Raw genomic sequence first — 10,456 nt, 5'->3', positions numbered from 1 at the left:
AGCCAAACACGCCCTAGCGTAATATATAGTGCCATGATATATAAGAGTGAACACTACTGTCAATGTGCATAACCCAGTAGCCGAAAGAAGATCTCTGAGGCATACAATAAATATTAAATCAAACTATGACCATATAAGTGTTCCAGACAAAAGAAACCGATTCCTTGGGTCCAATCCTCGCTTAGTCAATCATGATACGAGGGTCAAGCCAATCATGATAAGATCGCAATTGCCAGGAACAATAGGAAAATGCATTCATAATGTAATTGTAATTTTACTGGTCATCTTTCTATATCGACATATCAGTTTGAAAAATCATAGGCAAATTCCTACTGGCCACAATCTGGAGAAGACCAAAAACAGAATGGTCTGGCTTACAACTCATAGGGGATGCCAACTACTACTAAAATCCGGGTTAGCAAACAAGACAGCGCCAAGTGGGAAAAAAATAAAATAAAATAAAAAACATATGCTTACATCCATATCTCGCCATTGCCCTGATTGTTCAAGTGAGGAGACAAGAAACTCAAATGTTTCTTGGTTCTTACATAGCAGACAACATAGTGCCAAGCATGACTAGTATGTTAACCTGTACAAATACATTAACAAATGTCCACAAATAAAATGCTGAAAACAAAAACATCATGCACTAGTCACAGCTATGGTGAGTAATTCGCCGGACCAGAAAGACATACAATTATGTGCACCTATGGCATGAAAGAAATATGCTGGTCATAACATCCAAGGCTTTTCCCCGGATCAAGCTGCCTCTCTTCAGCTCATGAGACTCAGACAAGGACTTGGTAACAAGCTGGTTCTCTCTCTTCATCCAATCACACATATTTTTGGCCTCACTTGCCATAGCCTTGAATTGAATACAACCATCAGTTTGCAACCAGTGCCAATATGAGCAGGTAATTTACAGAAAAGAAATGGATCGATACTTAGTTAAAGTTCAGCACATATTGACAGGAGGCAGGTAGGCACTAACCATCATTGCAGCAGCAGAGACCATAGATTGATTTCCTGTGAGGTCCACAAGGCCCAAGGCGCACATGCGGATCACACTGCTCAGCTGGATGATGTCGTAGTAATGCTCAGCACCTTGCTTCAATAGCTCACACATCAGGTCAGCCTCCATGGTAATACACTAGAAACCAATGCTAAGCATTAGTCAAAAAAACCATAGGAAGAATCAAAGAAAATACCACATAATTGTACCCAAAGAACTACTGCTTTACTGAAGTACATGTGCTACTGGGTTGGATAGGACTAGTCCAAGCTAGGAGAGTAACATTTAAGACTAGGGTCCATAAGGCCATACTTGAATGTTGTGCAATAAATCCTACACACGAGTCAATATAATATATATCCTTGCCATAATTAAAAGTAGTAACAAATGCTCAAAGTTCAAGCCTTCTAGGGAAACACTCAACGTTGTTTGGACATCCAATGAGTGAGATAGGCAAGGATTTCAACTACAATAGACCAGTCTCAGTGGGAGTTTCATGAGTTTTATTTGCATTTAATAGTCTGCCACATATGCATTTTTTATGACATGGCAATGAGTGAAGAAATGAGTTTCATGGGGATGAAACTCTCTTGCCTCGATTACCAACTCTCTATGAGTCTTAGAATTAAATGTCTATGAAACCATGGAATGAAACTTTGCATTGAGAGTGGGTGTTGCATCAAGTTTCAGTTCATTCTATATGACATGGCAATCTTGGAAACAACACAATGAAACTCTCCACTGAGACTGGCCTAAAGCAAGAGTGGAACCAAGACTGGAAACCTTGAAACATGCTATTAATTCTTACAGCTGGTTATCAAAATTTGCACCAGTTGTCCAAATTCAAACATGGAAGGTCAACCATGGAAGCCATTTTCTTAATAAGACAAGTTATGGAGCGGTATAGGGAGAAGAAGAAGGACCTACACATGGTTTTTATTGACTTGGAGAAGGCTTATGATAAAATACCAAGGAATGTTATGTGGTGGGCGTTGGACAAACATAAAGTCCCAACGAAGTACGTCGGGCTCATTAAGGACATGTACAACAATGTTGTGACTAGAGTTCGAACAAGTGATGGAGACACGGATGACTTCCCGATTAGGATAGGACTACATCAAGGGTCAGCTTTGAGCCCTTATTTGTTTGCTTTAGTGATGGATGAGGTCACAAGGGACATACAAGGGGACATCCCTTGGTGTATGCTTTTCGCGGACGATGTAGTGCTAGTTGATGAAAGCCGGACAGGAGTGAATCAGAAACTGGAGTTATGGCGGGAGACTTTGGAGTCCAAAGGTTTTAGACTTAGTAGAACTAAAACTGAGTATATGAGATGTGACTTCGGCACTACTACTCGAGAGGAGGAAGATGTTAGTTTGGAAGGTCAAGTAGTGCCTAGGAAGGATACCTTTCGATATTTAGGATCAATGCTACAGAGGGACGGGGATATTGATGAAGATGTTAGCCATAGAATCAAAGCAGGGTGGATGAAGTGGCGGCAAGCGTCTGGGGTCCTATGTGACAAAAGGGTGCCACAGAAGCTAAAAGGCAAGTTTTATAGGACGGCGATTAGACCTGCTATGTTGTATGGTGCAGAATGTTGGCCTACGAAAAGACGACATATTCAACAGCTAAGTGTCGCGGAAATGCGTATGTTGCGTTGGATTTGCGGTCATACAAGAAGGGATCGAGTTCGGAACGATGATATACGTGAGAGATTAGGGGTAGCGCCAATTGAAGAAAAGCTTGTCCAACACCGGTTGAGATGGTTTGGACATGTGCAACGGAGACCTCCAGATGCACCGGTGCGTAGTGGAATCCTAAGTCAGGATAGTAACGTGAAGAGAGGCAGAGGAAGACCGAAGTTGACTTGGGTAGAGGCAATAAAAGGAGACTTGAAAGGATGGAATATATCCAAAGACTTAGCCTTAGATAGGAGTGCTTGGAAGACAGCTATTTATGTGCCTGAACCTTGATTGCTTCTGTTGGGTTTCAACTCTAGCCTACCCCAACTTGTTTGGGACTTAAAGGCTTTGTTGTTGTTGTTGTTGTTGTTGTCCAAATTCAAACATCGTCCAGGTAGTATTTCAAGATCAAGATTACATGAAAGAGAGAATGATTACCCTTAATTTGTGACAATGAGTAGCATATCACAATGATAACAGGACAGAGACAAAGGTTTTTCATTTTTCCTTGCCTCCAAGCAGAATTTCAATTCCCCATCCCCTCATTTTAGCTATTTTTTTCTTAACAGCAGCATAAATTCAGCCACTAGGATTCAGAAAGGAATAGTAAACATCCAGCACAAATTACAGTGGTGCAATACAAAAAAACATGTTTTGTTTGGTTTGTTCAGGCAAGGTAGGCACACATACCAGAAAAGCAATGGTAGAAGGAACAGACAACTCAACCCCTGTGCTGCCGATTGAAAGTGCACGCTCCTTGATCAGGGTACTCTCAATGACAGTGCTGACTGCAATGGCATCATCCAGGGTACACCACACTGGACTCGTCTTCCACATGGACAGGAGTTCCTCCTCGATCTTGAGACACTAATAATTGAAAACGTTGTGAGTTGAAATATGTTATGCAAACAGTTTCAATTAGATAATCGGTGGTTTAGTAAAGATGCAAGAGGGTTACTTACAGATTTGCAAATAGCAGAGCTGGTGATTTGTTGATTTTGGCAGGCAGGAGCAATGAAGTCATAAGCATTACGTTTGTAATACTCCTCCAGATGGCTGCTACAGTCGTCATACCACTTAATGTCACTGTGAAGTGGTACCAACCCTTCCCAACCCCATATTCTATCCAAAAGATCTTCTGAAAACACAAAAACAACATAACATATGAAATGTATTGCAAGGGGAATATGAAAGCTCATAGCAACTATAACTTTAGTGATTATCTTCTTTATTACCTTCTTTCCTCTCCCTCTTATTACTCTTCTCACCACCACTAATCGGTTTCTTATACTGAGAATTCAATACATCTGAAACGCTACCCCTGGTGATAATACAATGAAATGGCATAATTTCACAGTGCTTCCCATCAAGAAGTAACAATCTAATTATCTTAGACCACATACAACTGCATCAAGAAGGAAGAAAAAACAAATGGACCATCCATACCCTGTGGTGTTTGCTGCTCCATCAGCAGCAACGCCATCCCCATCACCACCAGGACCACTTCTACCAGCAGCTGAAGACTTCTCTAGTATGTCAACCACAAAATCCAAAGTTTTGTACCGGACTACGGGGCTGTCCCCAATCTCATCAGGTACAGGATCATCATAGAAATCAACAAGCTTGTTATTTTTACGCATCCACATACACAACATTTCGGCTTCCTTTGCCATACCCTTAAATTGAAGCCACCCGTCAGTATACAGTTTGTGCCGATAAGGTAGTAGTAAAGACAAAATTGTGCAAAGTACAATTCGAAAGGCGCAAGAATGGATGGAAGATATTATAAAGTTTGACAAATGGCCCATATAGTTCATGTGGGATCATCGGTTTGACAATTGGATGGATGATAATATTAAGTGGGTTTTTAAGGCAGGCACGTACCAACATAACAGCAGAGGCAGAAACAGAATTGTCCGAAGTGCAGTTCATAAGGCTCAAGGCACACATGCGCATCGTTCTGCTCTGCTCGATTAAGTAATCATGAACGGGATGAGCACCGCGCCTCAGCAACTCACACATCAGGTCAGCCTCCTTGGCAATACACTTGAAACCATAGTTTTGCATAAGTACAATGATCATAAAAAAGACAAGCAAAATAATCCATATACCATCCCACTCTTCAAGGCGAATTTGGGTGCTAAATTATCCTTTACAAAAAGGAAGCCACCGATTTCCTCCTAGGTTGGTCTACATTTCTATAATGTAACCAGATATTTCAGCTATTTTACTAAGGTGTAAGCACCAAGTAGGATAGTGTTCGATTGCCAGTCCAAGATACCCCCATAGATAAAGAATGAAACAATAAAAATTGAATAACCGGGACAGATTGACCACCTTGCAGCTACTCCCTACTCCCACAGGGTACACATATATATACAAGAAAAATGTTTGGTGTGTTACAGGGGTGAGGAACATACCAACAAAGCGGCACCACAAACATCAGAACCTGCTGTGTGGATCACTGAACATGCACGCTTGTGGATCAGGCAACTCAGAATGCTTGATTTCCTCATCTGCAAGAGCCTCTCCTCTTCAGGTTTCACCTGGATCTTCAACTCAGATACAAGTTGCTCCTCATTGTTGAGACACTGCTTGATTGAAACCATGAGACAGTCAGTCAATCGCTCGATCCTAAAAAATAATCGATCGTTCCTAAAAAAATTAAGTTACCAAAAACAACGGTTTACTTACAGTCTCAGCAAGAGCAGCTACGCTGCTATCCTTAGTAACTGCATGCACATTGTGATGGTGATACTCTTTAAGGTATGTGCTATAGTCAGACCACGACACGGAAAATCCCTTTGGTAGCAGTTTGTCCCATCCCCATATTTTCTCCAACATATCTTTGGAAACAAGTAAATAAAAAACACACAGTTAAAGAAGAGTCGATAAGAAATCATCATCCGCAAGGATATGGTGGTGGCATGCTCTTATTCATGTTTGTATAACAGCGACAGGGCAAAAGGGCAAGGCAACGTATATATAACAGAAAATGCGGGGAGCATGAAGAAATCTACACACCAGCACGCAGAGAGCAAGTAGGTTCCCTTCAGTAATAAGGGGAAAAAAGGAATGATAACAAGCTATGGATGCTAAAATTTACCATGGTGCTTGACAATTGTTGGCCTAGGCATCTCTTTTGTGATTATACCGTACTCCCGCTCCTCCTCCATCTCTTCGATGAGACGGGCAAAATACTCTCTTTCTAACTGCTCTTCGCTGAACCCTGCCTCGGCCAGCTTCTTCGCGAGGTCGTCGGAACGTCCCGCTGAAGGGAAGCCGTGGAGCTCCATGATTGCGCCCCGCGAAAACTTGCGGCGCCTCCCGCAAAGAAGAGGCCGATCTGATCTAGGTTTCCTAACCGTGTAGAGGAACGAAAGGACGGAGTGGGAGGGATTTGAGTTCGGCCGGAGGCAGGTTTGGTTTTGAGACTTTTCAGGTACCATTATAAAATATCGTAATCCCCTATGTCCTATGTGTATCTAAAAAAATTTAACTTTTTCGTGTCTTCTATATCACTTCCGTTAGTTTAGGCTTTAACAGCGTCAAACTATAGATGTGAAAAAATGAAAATGTCCTAAAGTTTAAATATGTTATTAATTTTTTTTTGAGCATCTTAACAACTTCAAATGAAAAAACTCAAAACTAGAAAATTATAGATCTCGTCAAGATCTATAATTTTTATATAATTTTTTCATTTAATTCCACAAAAAATAATATGATTTTTCTAAGATATATTAATTATATCAAATCAATTTTTTTACGGAATTAAATAAAAATAATTTTTATATGAAAATTATAGATCTCGACGAGATCTACAACTTTCTAGTTTTGAGTTTTTCATTTGAAGTCGTTAAGATGCTCAAAAAAATTAATAACATATTTGAACTTAAGGGCATTTTTGTCTTTTCACACCTGCAGTTTGACGGCGTTAGAGTCCAAACTGACGGAAGTGGTATGGAGGATACGAAAAAGTTAGAGTAATGGCGCTGAAGACCGCTGAATTTTTTCAGAGATACGCAAGGAATTACAATCTTTTATAATGGCACACAGGAAAAAGTCTCTTTGGTTTTCATCGAGGGGGGAGCGACATCGGCCGTCGGATGCGCGAACGGACGAGATCACTTCGCTGCTAGTTGGGCCTATGGGTTCACGCAGCCTGGCGAAGAAAGGCAGGCCCAACAACCTCTCTATGTCCTTCCTAATAAATGTTAAAATAGATATTTTGGTAAAAAACTATCCTCCAAGTGATCATCCAAATATAGCCATCTTCTATTTTGGATTTCTCATTAGCCAAAAATTAAATATGGGAATGACTCTCTAGAATGCGCACGAGAAATAGAAAAGTTGTCGGAGAATGAAAAAATATAGAAAATGATTTTTATGCATGACTCTCCAAATCACGATTTAGAGAGAGAGAGATTTAGAAAGGTTCTTGGAAATGCGCTTAGCCTGTTTGCTAGGACTCCGGCTTGTCATTGTCATGATACACCGGGTATCTCAAGGCATGGATTAGTCGACAAGCCAAATACGGCAGTCGGTATAAGCCCGATCGATTAAGGCCCAATTACACCGAGAAGCCCAGGGCGAAGGCTACCAACAAGGCCTACCACGACCTCTCCACAAGCCTTAGCCACACACCAAGACAAGCCTATGACCCCTCGGCCACGACCTCGAGGGCAACGGGAAGGGACCAAGTCCCGCCAAGCGTGATAGCTCTAACACAGGACAGTATGCCGTACTGATCTCACAAGGACCGAGGGGACAACGGTCACCTCGGTCTGGTCAGACGCCATCTCTGCCATGATGCAGGGAAAAGACAATACCGCCTGATGTGGTAATGGCCGGTATGGGGAACCACCGCCCACGTACGACTCGACAGGACATGCGTACATCTCCACCCATACGGGATGGGAGACATGATGAAAGACAGGCCAGCGAGAGCCACGACCCCAACACAAGGGATAGTGGTTATAGCCGCCGCAAGGCATCCGACGAGATCGGGGGTTGCCACCAAACTCCTACATGGTGCCCCCAGAAGGCTAGAAGACGATGACGACGACCATGAAGCTCTGGGTTGATGACGAACCAACTACGTGCCAACAGTGCCGCCATGGCTGGCACTGTAGGCCACGCCACACCATGGCCATGATGATGGCCACGCCAGAGTGTACGACCCAAGATAGTGTCGCTTGCAAGCCAAGCTAGTTTAGGACTCTCACTGTATGAGCCCTGGTGAAAGGTCTTTATTTGGTTTTAGTAATTGAGTGACAACCTAGGTGGACTAATATGTGCTTAGGTGAGATATACAGAAAATTAGTCCACAGGTAAATATGTGATGAAGGAGCTCATTGCATATGACACATGATATGGAGTCATGTGACTAAGGTGGAGAATATCAAGATGAGGCTTGGCTTGATGGATCGGTTGTGTATCGACCCAGAACTTACTACAACCTAGGTAGTTAATTTGAAGAGCTGAAGACAATCAATTCATGAAACCTTACATAATCCAAGATATGTTATTTGCGATTAGAGTCAGCTAAACCTGTGGAGCAGTTGAGTCAGGCTCTCACCTGACAAGGGAGAATAACCTTTATGGAGATTAGCAACCACCTTAATGACCTTATCAACCTCAACGGTACTTCAAGGGTATAAGTGAACACTATATGTTGGCCACTAACACTCAACACTCCAAGACTTAGCCATCTCAATAAAGACAAAAACCACCGGCCAATCCACGAGTCCATCGGATCATCCGCCAGGCATTGAGTCAGAACTACATAAGTGGAAATGAGATATTTATGACTTATAGGGGTGGACCCACATGTCAGCACGAGTTGGGATATTTCCTTAGCTGTCTCTCACCCTCTCAGTCATCCATTCATTCACATGCCTCATCTCTCTCTCTAACTCTCACCCCATGGAAGAACCCTAGAACTAGAGAGAGAAAGAGTTGGGAAAAGGAAGAGAAGAAGAAGAGCAACACAAGCTCCTCCCTAAGGATCCCCCATCAACATCTTCAGCTTGGTCATGGTGAGCCCCATTGAATAGCTCCCAATTGTGGATTCCCCTTGAGTTATTTCTTTTGGATTGATGCAAGAGAGGATGGTGGATAGAAGGCTTGCAAGCTTGAGAATGGAGGGATTGGATCTTCACCTTGCATCTATGGAAGCTCACAATGTCATGAGCTAAGGGTATCCATCTCAATCTCAAGGTTTTTCTCTTTTGTATGAGTTTTGGGTTTGATCTCTAAAGCCTTAAGCCACACTTAGTGAAACTAGCTTGTGATCTAGCCTAGTTGAGCGTAGTGAGGTACCTAAGCCATCATAGGAGTGCCATGCACATGCAAGATGCATAGCTCCAAAGATCTAAGCTTAAAAGTGAGATTTCCTAAGAACATAGGTTCTGTTGCTAGAAAGGCGGAGTGTCCGTCAATGTGATGAGTGTCCACAAAGCCTAGAGTTTAGCTACGAACAGCCCTGAATAGCCTTTGAGTGAGAATAGCGGAGTGTTCGATAACCATTTGGAGTGTCCGTTGAATTATAAAGGATAGGAACCTAGAGAGACAGAAAGCAGTCTATTATACTGGAGTGTTGAAAGGGTCGAGATGGTGACTAGAGGGGGGTGAATAGTCCTTTTTAAAACTTAATCACGTTGGCTAACTGAAACAAGTGCGGAATTATAACTATCAGTCTAGCCAAGACTACACCCCTCTATCTATGTTCACTAGCACCTTGCAAAGATACTAATCAAGCAACAAAGGTGTCGGGCTAGCTAGAGCTCTCCTAACCAATTCTAAAAGCAAGGTCACACAAACCTATGCCACTAGTATTTTAAGCAACAAGGGAGCTCCTACACATGCTAGTAAGCAAAAGCACAAAGCCAACTAAGCTTACTAGCAATGCTCAATAACAAGACAACCAATGCCAAATTAGAGAGCATAATTACTTAGCTACACAAACTAAGCAATATGACTAACAAGGTTACACAAACCAAATTAGCCACGCAAGGGAGCTACTTCTATGTTGCACAAGCAAGAAGGTAACTAGCAAGCTACACAAGCTAACTAATTACAAAAGCAACAACATAAGCTCAATGTATATGAAAGTAATCGCAAGCTTATGTAATGGGGATACAAACTAACAGGAAGAACAAGGTTGACACGATGATTTTTCTCTCGAGGTTCACGTGTTTGCCAACACGCTAGTCCCCATTGTGTCGACCGCTCACTTGGTGGTTCGGTGGCTAATTGGCATCACCCGCCAAGCCCGCATGTTGGGCGCCGTAAGAACCTACCTCGGAAGTGAGGGTAGCTCAATGACACGCTTTACTAAAGTTGCTCTTCGTGGCTCCCGCGGGGCGAGCACAATGCCTCTCACAAAGCACTTCTCCGGAGCACCGCACAAGCTTCTTGTGGGCTTTGACGGAGACCACCACCAAGCCATCTAGGAGGTGGCAACCTCCAAGAGTAACAAGCACCACCGGCTTGCAACTCGATCACCTAGTGCCACTTGATGCAACCTCATGATGTAATCACACTAGAATCGCTCACTCACACAATCGGATGATCACTATCAAGTATGTGTGAGATGGAGGGCTCCTAAGCACTCTCAAGCATGGACACAAAGTCCCCCAAGGTGCTCAGCACCAGCCATGGCCAAAGGCCACTTCTATTTATAGCTCCAAGGGCTAAACTAGCTGTTACCCCTTCACTGGACAAAAATCAGGCCAACCGGATGCTCCGATCGTGTTGA

General features: G+C 42.8%; 1 protein-coding gene across 1 annotated transcript; it reads right to left on the bottom strand.

Moving 5' to 3' along the window:
- Positions 1-279: 279 nt before the first annotated feature.
- Positions 280-6,096, bottom strand: LOC136509181 (uncharacterized). The gene is made up of 10 exons (XM_066504011.1): positions 5,804-6,096; positions 5,392-5,543; positions 5,118-5,288; positions 4,582-4,743; positions 4,144-4,373; positions 3,933-4,018; positions 3,660-3,835; positions 3,388-3,564; positions 992-1,150; positions 280-865 (listed from the first exon to the last, which is right to left on the bottom strand). The coding sequence occupies exons 1-10, from the start codon at positions 5,991-5,993 to the stop codon at positions 698-700; spliced, it is 1,671 nt and encodes a 556-aa protein (XP_066360108.1). The 5' UTR covers positions 5,994-6,096; the 3' UTR covers positions 280-697.
- Between the last annotated feature and the right edge of the window lie 4,360 nt (positions 6,097-10,456).

The sequence above is a fragment of the Miscanthus floridulus genome, chromosome 1 (genome assembly GCF_019320115.1).
Source record: "Miscanthus floridulus cultivar M001 chromosome 1, ASM1932011v1, whole genome shotgun sequence".
Taxonomy (NCBI): Eukaryota; Viridiplantae; Streptophyta; class Magnoliopsida; order Poales; family Poaceae; genus Miscanthus; species Miscanthus floridulus.
The sequence above is the reverse complement of the archived record's forward strand: the minus strand, read 5'-3'. Positions and strand labels throughout refer to the sequence as shown.

Coding starts and splice junctions, on each gene's coding strand:
- LOC136509181 (XM_066504011.1), bottom strand. CDS start 5,993: ATGGAGCTCCACGGCTTCCCTTCAGCGGGACGTTCCGACGACCTCGCG. Junction 5,544..5,803: donor AACAATTGTCAAGCACCATG/GTAAATTTTAGC, acceptor TTGTTTCCAAAG/ATATGTTGGAGAAAATATGG. Junction 4,744..5,117: donor TTTGTGGTGCCGCTTTGTTG/GTATGTTCCTCA, acceptor TATGGTTTCAAG/TGTATTGCCAAGGAGGCTGA.